The sequence below is a fragment of the Phodopus roborovskii genome, unplaced genomic scaffold, assembly GCF_943737965.1.
Source record: "Phodopus roborovskii unplaced genomic scaffold, PHOROB, whole genome shotgun sequence".
In the NCBI taxonomy this organism is placed as follows: Eukaryota; Metazoa; Chordata; class Mammalia; order Rodentia; family Cricetidae; genus Phodopus; species Phodopus roborovskii.
Genome location: NW_026125554.1, coordinates 2,200,486 through 2,219,045, shown reverse-complemented (window position 1 = coordinate 2,219,045; position 18,560 = coordinate 2,200,486). Strand labels below are relative to the sequence as shown.

At 50.2% G+C, this 18,560-nt stretch overlaps 1 protein-coding gene across 1 annotated transcript; it reads right to left on the bottom strand.

Moving 5' to 3' along the window:
* Window positions 1-992: 992 nt before the first annotated feature.
* Odf3l2 (outer dense fiber of sperm tails 3 like 2) lies at window positions 993-6,420 on the bottom strand. The gene is made up of 4 exons (XM_051177677.1): window positions 6,139-6,420; window positions 5,215-5,322; window positions 2,861-2,974; window positions 993-1,477 (listed from the first exon to the last, which is right to left on the bottom strand). Exons 1-4 carry the CDS (start codon window positions 6,263-6,265, stop codon window positions 993-995), a joined length of 834 nt encoding a protein of 277 aa, XP_051033634.1. The 5' UTR covers window positions 6,266-6,420.
* Between the last annotated feature and the right edge of the window lie 12,140 nt (window positions 6,421-18,560).

Below are 18,560 nucleotides of genomic sequence, written 5' to 3'. Positions count from 1 at the left end.
CTTGCCGGGAAACAAAGAGAAGAGGGCTGGGCGGGGCAGGGTGCGGAGGAGGGGCAAGGCCAGCCAGATCGATGATGAGAGAAACTAGATCACTGCCTGGGGGTAGGGGGTTTGCGCTTGCGCAAGGACGCTCAGCAACATCAACACAGGCATACCACAGAGCCCCGGGTGCTCTCCGACCAAGGAGCAATGTTGCTGGGCTGAGGTCTGTGAAGGGGACTGTGGGATCTGGTTGTGTCAAGTATGGACCATGTCATTCTAGGTCTGAACGGCTATCTTATGTCTCCCCATTTGAATGGGGAGGTTATAGGGAGAGCTGACGCTACCCTTTTAATCCACAGTACAAATGACAGTAAATCATACTCTAACACTTTAAGCTCCTATACATCCCTCAAGGCCCAGCTTCACAGTACCCATTCCCAAGACCCTAGCTGGTCCCACAATCCAAATCCAGGCTCTTAACTGGCCTCCTGATGCAAGGATCTCCCATTTGCCATCTGAACTGGAAGAGGTTTGTAGATTTGTGGGTCTGGCCCTGGAAAGCAATGTTTAGTGTTCATTTGTGGTGTAACTGGAAGTGCTAAATAAACCAATGTGCACAATGCTGACAGCTGTCGGTGGAGGAGTGATTTATTGGCAAGCAACTCTAGAAGGTAGGGCAGGGAGGGCAGAGAGTCAGGGCCACCTCCAGATTTCTCCTGTCTCATCTGCTGAAACTCAAGTGGCCTAGACGCTGAATTCTAGGACACACAGGCAAAGGCCACTTCTCCCTGGCCTGGCCTGGCCTGGCCTGACCTGGGAAAGGAAACTGGGACCTTGGAGGGAGGCTCCACCCTCACCCGGGATGGGGCCTAGGGTCACAGGCTCCAGGGACAAAAAAACCAAGCAGCCTCAAAGAACCTCGGACTGCTGAAGCAGAGGGAGGTACCTCTTCTGCCCCGTTCTGAAGAAAGTAGGCCCAGGAAGGCCCTAGCTGCCTGTATCCAGAGCCATCAGCATTTGGTGTCCCCTGCCATGGTTGATGCCGGCTTTGAGAGACGGATGCCCATGCTGTATGCTGGGGCCCGGGCCCGGTTCACAGTGACCTGTTCTGGGTTGTGGGTACCAGGACCAGGTGTCTCCTCCAGGGGCCGTGGGGTTCGGGGTCTCCCCAGTATGCTGAAGGCGGGCCTACGCTGCCGGTAGGTGTTGGGGTCAGGACTGTCATACTGCCCAGGGCCCGGAATCTCTGAGGGATCCTGAGGGGGGCGCACTGGGGGCGTGCGGCCCACAACTGTGTAGCTGGGACTGCTAGGTTTGATAAAGATTTGTGATCCCCAGAGGGGTGGCATGGTGTAGGCATTGGGGGCAGGAACAGAGGTGTCAGGGGGCTTCTGTCGGAGGCGGGAGCCCAGAGTGAAAGCCGGGGGGTTCCGCTGGCGTACCGGAGGCACCTTCTCTGGGCTGTAGGCCCCAGGGCCTGGTGTCACCTCCAGACCTGGAGGGTGAATGAGCATTGGGACAAGATGGAGGCCTCACTTGATCTGCATCAGAGGTCACACAGACCCAGTCTCTACCCAGCTGCATTCTTCACACATGTATTCTTTGCCTGATACTCCCATACCCTGCACCAAGCCACCACCCTCCTCCAACCACCCACAGCCCAACCACACACCTCCTCCTTCCCACACCCACCACATGGTACCTTCTACCCCTCCAGAGCTCAAGACTACCTGGATCATCCTCTCTAAGATCTGGGCACCCTGAGATGGACCTATAGGTGGGCCTGAGCCCACCAGGAAGTTCAGCAAAGATGTCTAAGCTGCTGATTTCGTGTATTTGATGCAGCATTAGTGTGACTATAGAGCTGGGGCAGGGCAGTGAGAGAAGGTTGAGCAGAGCCACGGGGCACAGGGAGATAGATGAGTGGAGTGGGTGAGTAGGAAGATAGTGGGTGGGTGAATGGGTGGATGGATGGATGGATGGATGGATGGATGAACATAGGATGGATGGATGGATGAACATAGAATGGATGGATGAATGGATGGATGAACATAGAATAGATGGATGGATGGATGAACATTGGATGGATGGATGGATGGACATAGGATGGTTGGATGGATGGACATAGGATGGATGGATGAATATAGAATTGATGGATGGATGGATGGATGGATGGATGGACATAGGATGGATGGATGCATGCATGCATGAACATAGGATGGATGGATGGATGAACATAGAATGGTTGGATGAATGGATGGATGAACATAGAATAGATGGATGGATGGATGAACATTGGATGGATGGACATAGGATGGTTGGATGGATGGATGGATGAATATAGAATTGATGGATGGATGGATAGATGGACATAGGATGGATGGATGCATGCATGCATGAACATAGGATGGATGGATGGATGAATATAGAATTAATGGATGGATGGATGGATGGATGGGTGAACATAGGATGGATGGATGAATGGATGGATGAACATAGAATAGATGGATGGATGAATGAACATAGGATGGATGGATGGATGGATAGATGGATGAACATAGGATGGATAGATGGATGGATGGGTGGGTAGGTGGGTGGACAGATGGGTGGATGAATTGATACATGTGCAGAGAATAAAACCAAGTTTCTGAACATTTCTCTAGGACCAAGAAGGGGTCAGAGTCAGGCCTCCCTGCCCATTGGAAGCAGGGGTCCACCATGTGCTGCCACCTCTGCTCAAGGCTGTGGGACTGGAGTAGTGACCCTTCATCTGAAACTTGGATTTATCTTTGCAGACACTGAAGTTCTCAGAGCTCCAATCATGCAGGAAGTGGACTGTCTCCAAGGTCATTTCCCACCACACACACACCATACTCACCTCGAATCTTGCCCCGGCCCTGCATGGAGTAGGCAGGGGGACAGCTACGGCCAAAGCGGGTAACTTTGGGGTCCAAGAAGTAGACAGGTCCTGGGCTGCAATCCTGAAGAGGTGCTGGAGAAAGGACCCAGAATCCCAAAGGCGTCCTGAGCTAAGGGCTCCCCACACCTAGCCCAGGGCCTCCATGGAGCCTGAGGTGTGTCTCAACCTTGGAGTCAGCCTGGGCAATGCTGAGGCCCCTGAGAGGGATCAAGCAGAGGGACTGTGTGGGGCATGCCAATCCCAGCAGAGCTTTGGCTCACAAGGAGTCACCCTGAGTCACCCTTGAGGTGGCTCAGTCTGCCTTTCACAGCAACATGGAAGGAAGAGGTCACTGAGGCCATGGCTGGTCACCATTCTCACAGTTGTATATGTGGGAATGGCTCTCAGGCCCTCAGAAATGGAAGTCTTGAGCTCTCCCTCTGACCCACACCCCAGACCTCCACTGGGGGATGGATTCTAGGCAAGGACTCCACCCCTGACCACACTCCAAGCCCCTCACTGGGGGATTCTAGATAGGGCTCCATCCCTTTTTACTTAAACCCATGATCCTCCTGCCTCAGCTTTTGGATTGCCAAAATGAGAGGTCTGTACCAGCATGCCTGGCCTGATCAGTAATTGTTGGACTTCAGGCACACGATTATGTGCATGGTGAGTGTCTGAGTGCATGGCAAGCATTGGTGGGCAGGCCCATGCTGGGCCCTGCCTGTGAGTGATAAGCCTCACTGAGTCTTTCTCAAAGCCTCAGTGAGCCCCAGCATGTGTGTAAGGACCACACAGGTGTGGGCTGCTGTGCACACCCACACAGGCAGCATTGGCATTGCCACCTCTACGGTGATCACTAATGTTAAACGATGGCCCTCAGAAACACCTCCACACCCGCTATCCCCTAACTCAGAGCTAATCTAAAAAACTCTCAGGACAAGAGGGGCTGGGGTCACAGTCACCAGCATGTGCTGGGACGCACACAGGAAGATGTCACCTCAGCCAGCCTGTGGCAAACAAGACTGTCAGTGCTCAACCCTGCTCTGCATGGGCAAACCTCCTTCACATTTTCCTACCCAATGTGTGTGATGAGAGAATCCAGCTTGCCCACCAGGACCTATCCCACCCATCCTGCAGGCGGCACCTAAGCGTGTCCCACCTGATGACCCTCAGGCTGCACCTGATGCTCTCTTCTCCTGGGTCCCCCTTCACTGAACTTGGTTTTTTTGTTTTTGGGTTTTTTTGTTTGTTTGGTTGGTTGGTTGGTTGGTTGGTTTTGTGTTTTGTTTTGGTTTTTCGAGACAGGGTATCTCTGTATTGTTTTGGAGCTCGTCCTGGAACTCACTCTGTAGACCAGGCTGGCCTGGAACTTAGAGATCTGCCTGCCTCTGCCTCCTGAGTCCTAGGATTAAAGGTGTGCACCAACACACTAAGACTTCATTTTAAATTTTAAATGTAGGGGAGGGTTTGTGCACTGTGGCTGCAGGGCCCGCACAGGCCAGAAGACAGTATCAGATACCTCTAGAGGTGGGTTTACAGGAGGTTGTGAGCCACGCTGTGCAAGAACAGCAAGAACCATCAAGAGCTGAGCCACCTTTTCAGTCCCATCCCACCACAACCATATTGACCCCCCCAGAGCCCACATCCCACTCACTGCCACTTCCTACAGCCCACCCAGAGCCCTCTCCTATCCCAGGTTGGTGAGAGGCTCAGTGGATTCCCCAGCCTTCCATCTCATGGCTTCTAACTTTTTTATAGCAGGGCCTCCGTCCAGCCCGATGGGACCTTAGAACAGCTTTAGGACCCAGCACTAGGACTAAAGGCTGCTATGTTCAGCCAATATCACTTGCCATGGAGCTTAGATGCCACATACTGCAGAATGTCCGAGAGAGGGAGGGGCCCATGCCTGCTCACCTGCATCTCTGCCAAGCACTAGAGACCAGCCTACACTCGGAACAACAGACACACTCATACACTTTGAGTGCTTTTTAAATCAAGCCTAGGGCCTTACACAAGGTAGGCATATACTCTACTCACTGAGCTACACCCTGTACCCTAGCCACCCAATCCTTGTTGGCCCATCAAAATCTTGGTGTCTGGTCAGATGTGATGATATACATCTGTGATCCCAGAATTTGGGAGGTGGAGGCAGGAAGATAAGGAGTTCAGAGCCAGTCTGAGCTACACGAGAAGGCAACAACTTACCCAACATAGCACAGCAACTGATAGGGAGACCATGCCTGCCTGCCCTGCCTTGCTCACCCTGAGGTCTCCTTCAGGACAACTCTGGAGACCCAAGGAGGTACCCTGTACCCCTCATCTGGCCTTACCTTCACAGAGCCTCCGAGCAAGTGAGTAAGCGGGGCTGGCTGCCTTGGTGCGATCGTGGTTGACATAGCCAATGGTAGATGGAAGAACATACAAGCCAGGTCCGGAGCCTGAGACCCAAAGACCAGACCAGAGATGGTGTCTGGAACCTTTTGAGGCTGGGAAAAGCCCCACCCTGGACCCCCAGCAGAGTAGGGACAGGAGTCCTGGAGGGCATTGTGAGCTAGTGATGAGTCCCAGGGCTGTAGCGACTTGGGAAGAAGAGAGCAAGGAAGACAGGAAACTAATGCCAGGGTCAAAAACCATCACTGGTGGAGAAATAGGCCTGGGACAAAGCAAGTGTCTCACAGGAGGTTATTAAAGCTGAAGGCACAGATCCTGTCACAGGTGGGGAAACAGGCAGAGAGACTCATCATGAGAAGGGAAACAGGTCAGCGCAGACAGGCTCACAAGAGAGGAAACTAAGACCAGAGGATAGAGACCACCACAGCTAGAGAAACGGAAGCAGCTAGGGATAATAGAAACCATCAAGGGAGGAAAGCTGAGCCCAGGACAGAAAGATCATCCTGGAGGAGAAACTGAGGCCAGTCACAGAAAAACACTACCTCTGATCCCACTGTCCATCCTAGGATGGGAAACTGAGGTACAGGCTACAGCCTGAGTCCCCCACAAATGTCTCCCCTGCTGAGCTCCCAGCCTCAGCCCCTTCACACACGCCAAAGCTCTGCAGTCCCCACAGGAACCCTCCCTCTGACTTCCTCCCTCAGGTTCTCTCCTACTGTGTTCAACCTGTCCTCCTGTTGGGCAAGTGTTCCCACAGGGGACATGGGCCTTCTTGCAGATACTCCTCTCCTGAACTCTAGAGCATCCCAGGAGCCCCCAGAAGGGTGACAAGAGGAGCCCTCCCTGACCAGGCCAGCACGAACCATTCTCCAGGGAGGCCATTCCACAAGACTTCCTCAGCCCAGTCTCCGGAATGTGGCCCTCGGCCACCCGCCTGGCCAGAGGCACTGTGGCCAGCCTGACTGTTGAGTCGCAGCTGAGGGTCCCCATGTTGAGCGGGGCTGGTGTGGGCTCCTGTGCCCTGCTGTTCTGGTGCCACGAACCAGGCACAGTCCCCAATCCTCACAGCTCAGCCAGTGTGTTGGCAGAGGCCTGGCCTCACCACACCCTCCCACCACACACACAGACAGCCCCTTGTCCCTATGCAAGGATCTCGGGGCCTGGCCCGAGCCAGGCTGTTCGGCCGGACGCTGGCCTGGAAGTGGAACTAAGATCAAGTGTCAGCCAGGTGGCTGGATGGCCCAGGAAAGACTCCAGTGTCAGCCGAACAGGTCCCCAGGGAGCCGGTTGAGCTGGGCCACGGGGCCAGAGCAGGCCCCAGGGACTGCAAACAGGACACCAGCAGCAGCATGGATGAAGGGTTCAGCGCCCCATTTCCACAGAGCCCAGGGTTGTGGACAGCACGTCCCCAACTCAGCCCAGTGCTCATTGGTACCAAGCACCTGATGTATCCCAGACTCTGTTTAGGGTGGTGTGAACAAAACAGGAACAGACTGGTAAAGGGCCAGTATGTTCTTGGGGTGGGATAGTAGCTAAACAATAAGTGTAGCAGATTGTTCTGGTATGACCCATATTGAGAAGGAAGACCATGTCAGGATAAGAGGACCAGTTATGCAAAGGTCGTGAGGCAGGGCTGAGGACAGCAGTCCAGAATAGTTCTGTGCCTTCACCTTTACTGAAGGCTACCACTGTGTTCCAGCTGGAGAGTTCTGGGAAGGTTAGTGGATTGAAAGGCAAACATATTTCTTCCCATTTGTTTCTATGTTGCTGGGCATTTATTTTTTAAAGTAGTGACCTGGGGTTTTGCTTTGTATTGTTTTGTTTGAGACAAGGACTCACAATGTAGCCCAGGTTGGTCTTGAACTCCTGATCCTCCTGCCTCAGCCTCCCTGGTGCTAGGATCTCATTCAAGAGAGGTGACAGAGCACCACTCTCTTCTATGGTCACACATGGAAATGAGTCTCAGGGTCCCTCAGGAACACACCAGCAGGCCTGAGCCCTGGATGCTCTGACATATTCCACATCAGCCATTTTGGGTTCTAGCTCCAGCTTGACTCTCTGGGTCCTGTTGGTCCCTGAAGCCTTAGATAGGAGCCAGGGGTCTCAGAGTGGTCCACAAGTCATATGTGCATGCCCTTGTCCTCTTGGACTTCTGTGTGCAGCTCCATTCTGGCCACATGAGATTAGATGGCTGATCCTGGAGCCCCCAAGACACCTCCACCCCAAGTCCTCCCATGGTAGGAGTCCTCCATCAACCAACCAGTTGTAAGAGCTCACAGCTCGCTCACTCTTCAGTCATCTGGGCCCTTGGCCTGCCAGCTCCTATCATGCAGCACTCTGCTCCAGACCACAACAGTCTTGGTAGTAAGGAACAAGGACTTGCCTATCCTGAGCTCACTATGCCAGAAATCCTACACAAACACACTCATGTCTTTTTGCAGTGTCAGAAAATGCTGAATAGCAATAAATTTACAATGTTGTGTGGTTTCAATGACAACAATTTGTCATATATCCACCTACCCCAGGAGCCTCCCTGGGGCTAATGCAGGCTCTTTTTAACTCTCATGTCACACAGCACATACTGAATTTCTTTTCTTTTTTTTTTTTTTTTTTTTTTTTTTCCAGACAGGGTTTCTCTGTGTAACAGCTCTGGCTGTCCTGGAACTCACTTTGTAGATCAAGCTGGCCTCAACTCCACAAGATGCTCCACCTCTGCTCCCCAATGCTGGGATTAAAGGCATGCACCACCACTGCCTGGCCCACCTATACTTCTTTTTTTTTAATGATTTATTTAAATTTATTTCATGTGCATTGATGTGAAGGTGTCAGGTCCCCAGGAACTGGAGTTACAGATAGGTGTGAGCTGCCATATGGGTGCTGAGAATTGAACCCATGTCCACTGGAAGAGCAGCCAGTATTGAGCCATTTCTCCAGCCCCCACCTATATTTCTATAGGTGTACGTATAGATGGGCTACAGAATAGATACAAATTATGCTGCGGGGAGGCGGCTCGTGCCTTTAGTCCCAGCATTCAGGAAACAGAAGCAGAGGGATCTGTGAGTTCAAGTCCAGCCTGGTCTACAGAGTGAATTCCAGGACAGCCAGGACTACACAGAGAAACCCTGTCTTGAAAAACAAACAAAAGTTAGAGCAGCTGTTCCAGAGGTGTGGGGAGCTGAGAAAGAGTCTATATTAAAAGATAATGAACAAGACCAAAGCCAGGAGGGGCCACTGGGGTCAGGGTTCAAGGGTGAAGCTGCAATGTTCTGTTACAAGGTAAAAGACCAAACTGAGTCTGAAGTAGAGAACAGCAGGTTCGAATCCTGGTCCAGATGGGCAAACAGGTAGTTGGCAGGCAATCCAATAGATAGTGTCAACAAACTGAGCCAATGCACCAGGAACAATTAGGGAGTCCACAGCTTGTTGGTCCCTGACACACACACCACAGATGGTGAATGAATTGGTGTGTAGCCATGCCACCAGTGTCCATTACTTTCTGGGACCCAGGTGAAGGAGTTACACCTTTCCTTGGTTGGATGTGTCTGGTAAATTCCTGATCCTGGTTTACCTGATGTAATTTTAATATGCCCATGTGTCAATCTCAATTGACCTCAATAAACGTAGAGTGACTCCTTTTCTACTGCCCGGAATACTTCATGTGTCAACCTTGAATTACCCACGAAGATGGTGCAGCTTCTTTCCCTCAGGACAAAGTCAAGGGCTGCCTGTAAAATGGATGATGGTGGAATCACCTAGAGCAATGCACAGTGCGGGGTGGAGGTTATACAATATGGTGTAACTTAGGATAGGGTTCAGCCTAAAGGACAGAGGCCCAGTCTGCCTCCCTACCAGTATGAAAGGCAGGAAGATCCACTGCCTGACATCAGCCATGGACCCAGAGCCAGGCAGAGAGAGAGGACCATGCCTGAGAAGTTCTCTGAGCCATCCAAGGCCATCTTCTGGGCCCAGGTCCTGAGAAACCTGATGTGCAGGAATCCAAAGCTCAACCCTGAGTGTCTGTTTCTCCATGGGGCCAAGGGAAGGAAGTTTAGGAAGGCTTTGGGGTGAGGAAGGGGTCTGTATGAATGGAGGGAGGGAGGGGAGAAAGAGACAAAGAGACTATGGGACAAGTATGAAAGGTTTAGTCTGGACAGGAAAGACTGGTCCCCTGGTACAGGGCAAGGGAAGGCTTGAGTGCTCCTGGGTTCCGGAACCCACTGCACAGGGTACTCACGAGTGCCCCCTGGTGGATGACTGGAGAAGAGGCCCAACATGCCTGTATGGGTCTGTGGAGATATACTAGGAAGAAAAGATGGGGAGGGGACATGAGGAAAAGACTGGTGAAAGCAGATAAGAAGGAATGGATAAGTGGTGGATGGGTGGAGAGTGATGGAGAATGGTGGGGGACGGTGGAGGTGGTGGAGGAGGGTGGAGGTAGAGGATGGTGAGAAGGATGTTGGGAGGATGGTGGAGGATGGTGAGTATTTGATGGAGGATCGGGAAGGATGGTGGATGGTGGAGGATGGAGAGGATGGTGGAGCGTGGTGACAAGAGGTTGGAAGATGATGGAGGATGATGGAGGACGGTAGAAGGATGGTGGAGGATGGTTTCGGGAGGATGGTGGAGAGTAGCAGGAAGGTGGTAGGAGGAGGTGTGAGATAGTTGAGGATGGTGACAACTGACACCACTATTTTATTTTCTATCTTTATTTTTCAAGACAGAGTTTCTCTGTGTAACAGTCCTGGCTATCCTGGAACTCACTTTGTAGGCCAGACTGGCCGGGAACTCACAGAGATCCACCAGACTCTGCCTCCTGAGTGCTGGGATTAAAGACGTGCACCACCACCCTGCAGAAATGAGAGACTTAAAGGAAGACTAAATATGAAATGGAATAAAGATGCTGGTATATCCTCAAGGTGAAACCCCACTCAGCTAGTCCTGCAACCTGTGAAAGGGAAAAATTGTGTTAAGTGTAATTTATGGAGGGGAGATAGGTTCTAGCCCCAACAGACAGCAGAATTTGGCTTGGCTTTGTCAAAAAGGATACAGGAGTAAAGGGGCTGTGGAATCTTCCTCTGCAGTTAAGGAATGCTGCTGAGGCCTGGTGTCCCTGGGGGAGTCCCTTCATGGAGGCCTGGAGAGACCATTGCATGAAGCTGATGAAGCTTGGATTGCTTTGGAGACTCCAAGATGCTGGGTATGCCAGAGCTATAGGACACTGGCCAACTAGAGCAGCAGACAGGCTTTAAAATGCCTAAGAGAGAAAACTGTGTTGCAGTCAGCAAAATTGAAAGGAATGGGAGACATAAAGAACCATCAAATAAGCCCTTTGGCAACATCAGGCATACAGGCATACAGAATTTGAAGTTTTTCCTGCCGGGTTCTGATGGGAGATGCCATTCTGTAAATATGTTTCTCATACTGGTTAATGAATAAAGCACTGTTGGCCAATAGGAAAGGAAGATGGGACTAGGAGACAAGGAGGAAAGAGGGAGTAGTAAGGAGGAATCAAGATGGAGAGTCTGGAGAGAGCAGTACGCAGTATGGCAGCCGGCTCTCTGATAAGACCACGTGGAAAAATGTAGATTAACAGAAATGGGTTAATACTTAAGACAGAGCTAGCTGATAAGAAACTAGTACCTAGCCAACAGCATATCTCAAATACAGAGTCTCAAGTATGTTAATTGGGGCTGGCGAGGTGACAGAGGAAAAACTTTACTCCTTACAGGGTTCTACTTTTTTTTTTTTTTTTTTTTTTTTTTTGCTATGTCCCCTTTCTTCCCTTCTAGAATGATAATGTATAGTTTATGCCATTGTATATTAGAAGTAATTTTACAGGAGGTGACAATTAAAAGGCTAACTTAAATCTCAGGCTTTGATCTCTGAGAGTGCTGAAACTGAAAGATTACAGGAACTTCATTTTAATGTACATTGGTGTTCTACATGCATATATGTCTGTGTAAGGGTGTCAGACCCCTGGGACTGGATTACAGACAGAGCTGCCCTGTGCATGCTGGGTATTGAACCCAGGTCCTTTAGGAGAGCACCCAGTGCTCTCAACCATTGAGCCATCTCTCCAGCCCCCAGTGGGGGACTTTTTTTTTTTTTTTTTTTTTTTTGGTTTTTCAAAACAGGATTTCTCTGTGTAGCTTTGGAGGCTGTCCTAGAACTAGTTCTTGAAGACCAGGCTGGTTTTGAACTCAGAGATCTACCTGACTCTGCCTCCAGAGTGCTAGAATTAAAGGTGTGCACCACCACCACCTGGCCCGCAATGGGAACTTTTAAAGTTGGTCTGAATGCATTTGCATTATTATATGGTCATGAGTTTGTTGGGGGCCAGGGGGTAGGATATGGTGGTTTGAGTGAGAATGGCCTTCATATGGTTATATATTTGAATGCTTGGCCCCCTGTTGGTGGAACTGTTTAGGAAGGATTAGGAGGTGTGGCCTTGTTGGAGGAGGTGTGGGCTTGAAGGTTTCAAAAGCCCACACCAGGCCCAGGCTCTCTCTCTCTGCCTCCAACTTTAGATAGGATATAAGCTCCAGAGCCATGCCTTCCAACCTTGCTGCCATGTACCCCATCATGATGGCCATGCACTCACCCTCTGACCCTGCAAGCAAGCCTTCAGTCAAACGCTTTCTTTTATAAGTTGCTATGGTCATGGCTTCTTCACCACAATAGAACAGTACCAAGACATGGAGGAAAGATTTTACTTCACCTTACGTGTCCTGATTACATCCCTTCATGAAGGAAAGTCAGAGCAGGAACTCAAGGAAAGAACCTGGAGGCAAGAGCTGAAGCAGAGGCCTTGGAGCAAAAGTTTTCATCATGTGGGTCATGCCCCTTCGGGGTCAAATGACCATTTCACAGGGGTTGCATATCAGATATCCTGTATATCAGATATTTACATTATGATTCATAACAGTAACAAAATTGCTGTTATGAAGTAGCAATGAAAATAATTTTATGGCTAGGGCTCACCACAACATGGGGAACTTATTAAAGGGTGGCAGCGTCAGGAAGGTTGAAAAGCACTGGTGTGGAGGGTGCTGCTTAGAAGGCCTGCTTCCCTGTATAACTCAGGACCACCTGCCCAGGGGTGGCATCACCCACAGTGAGCTAGACCTCCTGCATTAATTGTCAAGAAAATGTCATACAGACTTGTTTCTGGGCAATCTGATGGAGGTATTTCCTCAATTAAGATTCCTTCTTCCTGCAGGTGTGGTGTCACACACCTTTGATCCCAGCACTTGGGAAGCAAAGGCAGGTGGAGCTCTGTGAGTTTGAGGTCATCCTGGTCTACAGAGCGAGTTCCACAATAACCAGGCCTACATGGTGAGAATAAAAAAGATCCCTTCTTCTCAGATGACTCTAGCTTGCGTCGAGTTGACATAAAAACTGGCAGTACATGGGCATACAAAGAGGGACCAAGACAGCAGTGAGGACAAAAGGACAGTATCCTGTAGACAGAAAAGATGCTGGGTCTACTCTGAACCACAATGAGGCAACATGAGTGCTGAAGGGGTGTAAGGGGAAACTTAAGAGTTTAACTGAACCCCTGAGTGGGCTGCACAGATGGCTCAGTAGTTAAGAGCATTTACTGTTCTTGTAGAGAACCTGGGTTCAGTTCCTAGCACCCACATGGTGGCTCACACTCTTCTGTTAACTCTAATTTCAGGGGTATAACGCCCTCTTCTGGCCTGTGTTGGCACTGCACACAAGTGGTACACATAAATACATACAGGCAGAAACTCATGCACATAAAATCAAAATAAATGATTTTTTAAAATAAATAAATAACTTATGGGTGTGGTGGCACACCCTTTTAACCCCATCACTCGGAGGCAGAGGCAGGTGGATCTCTGAGTTCAAGGCGGCCTGGTCTACAGAGTAAGTTCCAGGACAACCAAGGCTACACAGAGAAACCCAGTCTTTAGAAACAAATGAAGAAAGGGAAGAAGGGACAGAGCGAGGGAGGGATGAAAGGACAGAGGGAGGGACAGAGGGAGGAAGGAAAAGAACCAATAAATAAATAATGTAATGGGGAAAAAAAAGGCAGATAGCTGCTATTGAGGAATGACTCCCCAGGCTGAGGCTCAGGGAATAAGGCATGCTAAGCAAACCTGAGGACCTGTGTTCAAATCCCCAGAACCCACATAAACCTTAGTGGTAGAGGTCATCTGTAATCCCAGATGGCAGAATGGAATGTGGAGTCAGGAGAATCCCTGGAACTCTCAGGCCCGCCACCTTGATGTATAAAGGAGCAGAGGAGACCCTATCACAAACAGAAGCAAGGTCTTCCAATGTCCAATTTGTGCTGTCACTGGTACATTCCATACAAACCAGGAACAGTGGTAGAGGTTGTCCTCTGGCCTACACACACACACACACACACACACACACACACACACACACACATACACACACACACACACACACACACACACAGAAGATGTAGGAGACTAAAAATCCAAGAAGACCCCTTCTGATTGTCTGACAGATGACCTGAGTTTGGGAAGATACAGTGGGAGGCGACTGCTTTGACACAGATGGGCTCCAGGGACCTGGCTGGTGGGTGACTGTGGGGGATCAGACAAGGCAGATTCTAGATCCACTCTGTTATCCCAAGGCAATGAGCAGGAGATGGAGGGTGGCTGGTATTAGTACTCAGGCATCTGTACTGGCTTGTCCTTGGGGTTCTGACAGAATAGAATACGCCATTAGCTGCAGCCACTAAGAGCACCACCTGTGCACATTCACCATGTTCCCTTTTATTTAGGGGGGAGGGGTTCAAGGCAGTGTTTCTCCACAGCTTTGGAGCCTGTCCTGGAACTCACTCTATAGACCAAGCTGGCCTCAAACTCACAGAGATCCACTTGCCTCTGCTTCCTGAGAGCTGGGATTAAAGGTGTGCACCACTATTGCCCAGCTACATTCCCTTTTAAAAGGCACCCACCTCCCACCTCTCTCTCTCTCTCTCTCTCTCCTGCCACTCCTGTCCCCAGAGGCAGGTCTTCCCTCTCTCCTTCCCCCTTTCCCCATTCACTTTCACCCCCAATAACAACCCCTCCACCCAAGCTGTCTCGTGGCATCTTTCTTTTGCATGCTGCTTTTTAAAATTACAACAGCAGGCAGGGTGGTACATGCCCCTCAGCTTGGGGAGACAGGCAAGGAGACTGTGTAGCCTGAATGAGCACTCCTGAGGAGGCTGATTCCTGTTGTTTGTGTCACTAGCCTACAGGGACAATGGCAACTCAGAAGGCTGGGCATTCAAAGATGCTGCCAGCTCACAAACTGCCGTCCTGGACACACTGATCTGTCCGTCACCTTCCTAGTACTGCTCATCTTGTCCTCTCTCCCAAAGCCAGGTCCACTGACTCAGACTCAGAGCTCAGCAGTTGCCTGCTGGCTTTGTCCCATGAGGACTATAACAAAGAAAACCTGTCCTGTTCTGGCTGGGCTTCATCCTTTCCCTCCCAAAAAGAATCCATGCAGGGCTTTCTGGTTCTCGTGCTCTGCTGTGGGATCCAGCCTCAGGTTCAGAACAGGAGGACATGAACCTCCTCAGAGAGGAAAGTCTCATGAGCTAAGGACCAGTGGGTGAGGTCTGGAGAGGGGTTCCGGCAGACTCAGTTGCACCCACAAAGTCTGTCCTTCCTTCTCTGGCAGCCCCTCCTATTTCCTGCTTTTCCTTGGAAACCCAGCCAGCACACCTAGCCATGTCTTCTGCCTGTACCATGCCTTCTCCTCCCCTCCCCCAAGCCTTTGTCCCCAAATGAATGACCTTCCTGATCTCAATCTGTCCCACAGTTTACCCCACACAGATTCCCCCAGGCTGTAACTCAAGACACTAACCAAGCACTTGCCAGTTCAGAAATCCTGTTTTCCAAGCTGTAAGCAAGCTGTGGCTTAAGCTTTCAGTTCCCCCCAAAGATCCCTGAGTCGCAGCATGGGATCCTAGGCAGTGGGTCCTAGGCCACTAATGTTGCACCCTCAAAAGTGTCTCTTCCTCACTCATCGAGTCCTGGGATGACAGGCGCGTGCATGCCACTATTCCCAGCTCTCACTCTCCCTTTCGCTTCTTGGCTGCGAGGTAAATAGGATGCTCCATTCATTGCACACATCCTGTTTTACCACAAACTAATTAATCGTGAACTCCCAAAACTCTGAGTCAAAATAAGCCACTTCCCAGGTGTAACAATAAAAGAAAATGGACTACTCAGAGCTCAGACTCCTCCCCCTAGAACTAAAGCTCCAGAATTAGGGTTGTAACTCAAGGATAGAGCCCCAGATAGAAAGCCCGAGTGAGGGAGCTGGGAGCATGGTCAGGGGTGGGGCTCCACCTAGAAGCCCCAATGAGAGGCTGGGGGGCATGGTCAAGGTAGAGCCTACCTAGACTCCCCTAGAATGGTTAAGGGTAAAGTCCCTGATTAAAATTCCCTGGGGAAGGGTGTGTGAGATTATGGTAGCATGCTTTCCTACCACACAAGATGCCCTCAGTTACTCCCCAGCTCCCTCTCTACCATGTAAGGCACAGAACATAAGCTCCTCCTGCCAGGAGTCTCCATGGTACTTAGAACAACACTTATAGAGCATCACTCAATAAATTCATCCTAAGTTACTGACCATCCCTTATCCTAGTAACTGATCTCACACTCCAGGATCTCAGGGCTCTGCCAAAAATCTTCATATCAAGCAGGACCCTGGTGTACCATCATGTGTGTTTCCAGACACATCCTGCAAATTTTAAACAAAACATTGCAACTGCATGCCTTGGTGTACACGTGTACCCAAGGAGTCAGGAGGCTGAGACAGAACTGAGTTTGAGAACAGCCTGAGCTACATAATGAGTTCTTGACCAGCCTGGGTTATGAAAATTAAATAAATAAAATATCATATTTTTCCCAGCATCTTCACCCCAGGTAAGGAAGTGAAGCACTTGACTCTGTTCTGACAACAAGGACTGCTGCTTAGCAACCTCATCGTCATAATCTCAGCCCCCTAGTAATAGAATGGTAACTTTGGTAACAGAACCCAGACATAAGGAAATTGAACCCATCTCCCTAGAAACAGGACCCCGGACCTATCAACATTCAGCCAGCCCCTAGCAAATGGACTTCAGGCTTAGCAACAAGTCTCTGTCCTTGGCAACACAGTCCCAGACCCTAGCAACAGGATCCCAGCCTAGCAACATGGTCTCAGCCCCTAGCAACATTATCCCAACCTAGCAATATGGTCCAAGCCAACAGTAACACACATCCCTGGCACAGAGAGGCCATGAGTGTACCCTTGGTCTCTAATGCCTGCACCCTGGCACTGACCAAAGCCCCCAGTGAGACTTGTGACTGACAAAGAAGTGAGAATCACAGTTCCCTCAGCTCCAAACCCCTGCAGCCCATGCATCCTCAGTTGAGAGTGCTGAAGATTGAGTATTCAGGTGCCCAGATTCCATATTTTTGTGGGCCATATACTGAGCCCGCAGCATGATGGGAGGAATTGGAGTTCAGTCACGGTGGTAGCACAGGACTCCAGAGAACTATGGACTTGGCTGAGACCACAGGGAAAGGCTAAATTTGCATGGGTGGGGCCAAGCATGGAGAGGTGGAAGGGAGTGTTGCTGAGTCCATAGGTGTGTCCTAGTGGATGGGGAGGGCTTCTCTCTGATGGGTGGGGCATAGAGGCCATAAGGTTGGCCTTGGGTCAAAGGCTGGGGGAAAGGCTAGTGCTGGTGGGCAGGGTGTGGAGGGGAAGGCTCAGAGGAGCTGGCAGCCAGGAACTGTTGTTATAGGTGGGGCTGGAATCCAGACTTTGTAAAGTTTAGGTTGGAGTGGAATTAGGGTGGGTTTGGGGTTGAGATGAGGATAGAGTTGGGGTTGGGATAGAAGGTTAGGGTTAGTGTCAGGGCTAAATGACATAGTCCTGGCTTTGTGCTCCCAGATCCTGGTAACCCTTCTTGTTCCTATGTCCAACCATATGAGCTCTGAGGTTCCAAAAGTCCTGGTCCAGCCAGGGCCTTTACTGAAGGTGTGTCAGAAGCTGCCTCCCACCTCCTACACCCCCACACCATCTCTTCTGCAAATGATGAAGACAGGCAGAGAAAACCTGTGTGCTAGCCATTGCTTGTGCTTGTGGCTTTGGGTCCTGGCCCTCCCCTCAGGGCCTCTCTCCAGGACCAGCACAGCTCAAACAGGAGATTTCAGGAACACAGGGGCTATGTGGATTGGAGTCAGGTGTCCCACTATGGACAGTGGGTAACCAGGTCTAGCCCTACCATAGATGGTCTGTACAGAGGTTGTGTCTCCACAGTGTAATAGGATGTGTTTGTTTTTAAAGTTCTTTTAAATTATTTTATTCTTTTATTTGTATTTTTGATAATCCTTTTTTTTTTTTTTTTTTTTTTTTTTTTTTGGTTTGGTTTGGTGTTGGTTTTTTTCAGATAGGGTTTCTCTGTCCTGGAACTAGATCTGTACACCAGGCTGGCCTTGAACTCACAGAGATTCACCCACCCAGCCCCTTATTTAATTCTTTTATGTGTGGGTATTTTGCCAGAATTTGTGTTTGTACACCACATGCATGCAGGGCCATGGAGGCCAGAAGAGGGCGCCAGATCCTTTGAGACTTTAGAGTTACAGACTATTGAGTCTAGCCCCTATCTTAGTTTGTTGGTTTTGGTTTGTTTGTTTGTTTTGTCTGTTTAATATTTAATTTTGTGGTGGTTTTGTTTGTTTTGGTTTTTCAAGACAGGGTTTTTCTATGGCTTTGGAGCCTGTCCTGGAACTCACTCTGTAGACCAGGCTGGACTTGAACTCACAGAGATCCACCTGCCTCTGCTTCCCGAGTCCTGGGATTAAAGGCATGTGCCACCAACGCCAGCTTTTTGTGGGTTTTTTGTCTGTTTAATACTTCTTCAATTTTGTTTTTGTACTTAGGGCCTGTCTACTTAGCCCTGAAACTCACCTGTCAACCAGGCTGGCTTCAAACTCAGAGATCTGCCTTCAGAATGCTGGGATTAAAGGCATGAGCCACCACTGCCCTGCCAGCCCTGTGCCTATGTGTATGGGGGGTAGAGGGATGTGTGTAAGTTCAAGTGACCTCAGAGGCTAGAAGAGAACTTTGGATCGCCCTGGAACTGGATTTTCAGAGCTACCTGATCTGTGTGCTTGTGATTCAGGTCCTTTGAAGAGTGGCCAGTGCTCTTAACCACTGAGCCATCTCTCCAGCCCCCCACACTGTCCCCTCAAAGTCCAACCTCCAGCTGGCACCCACCTTTTTAAGCTCCACAGGG

Coding starts and splice junctions, on each gene's coding strand:
- Odf3l2 (XM_051177677.1), bottom strand. CDS start 6,265: ATGGGGACCCTCAGCTGCGACTCAACAGTCAGGCTGGCCACAGTGCCT. Junction 5,323..6,138: donor AATGGCCTCCCTGGAGAATG/GTTCGTGCTGGC, acceptor TTTGGGTCTCAG/GCTCCGGACCTGGCTTGTAT. Junction 1,478..2,860: donor GGGCCGGGGCAAGATTCGAG/GTGAGTATGGTG, acceptor TTCACCCTCCAG/GTCTGGAGGTGACACCAGGC.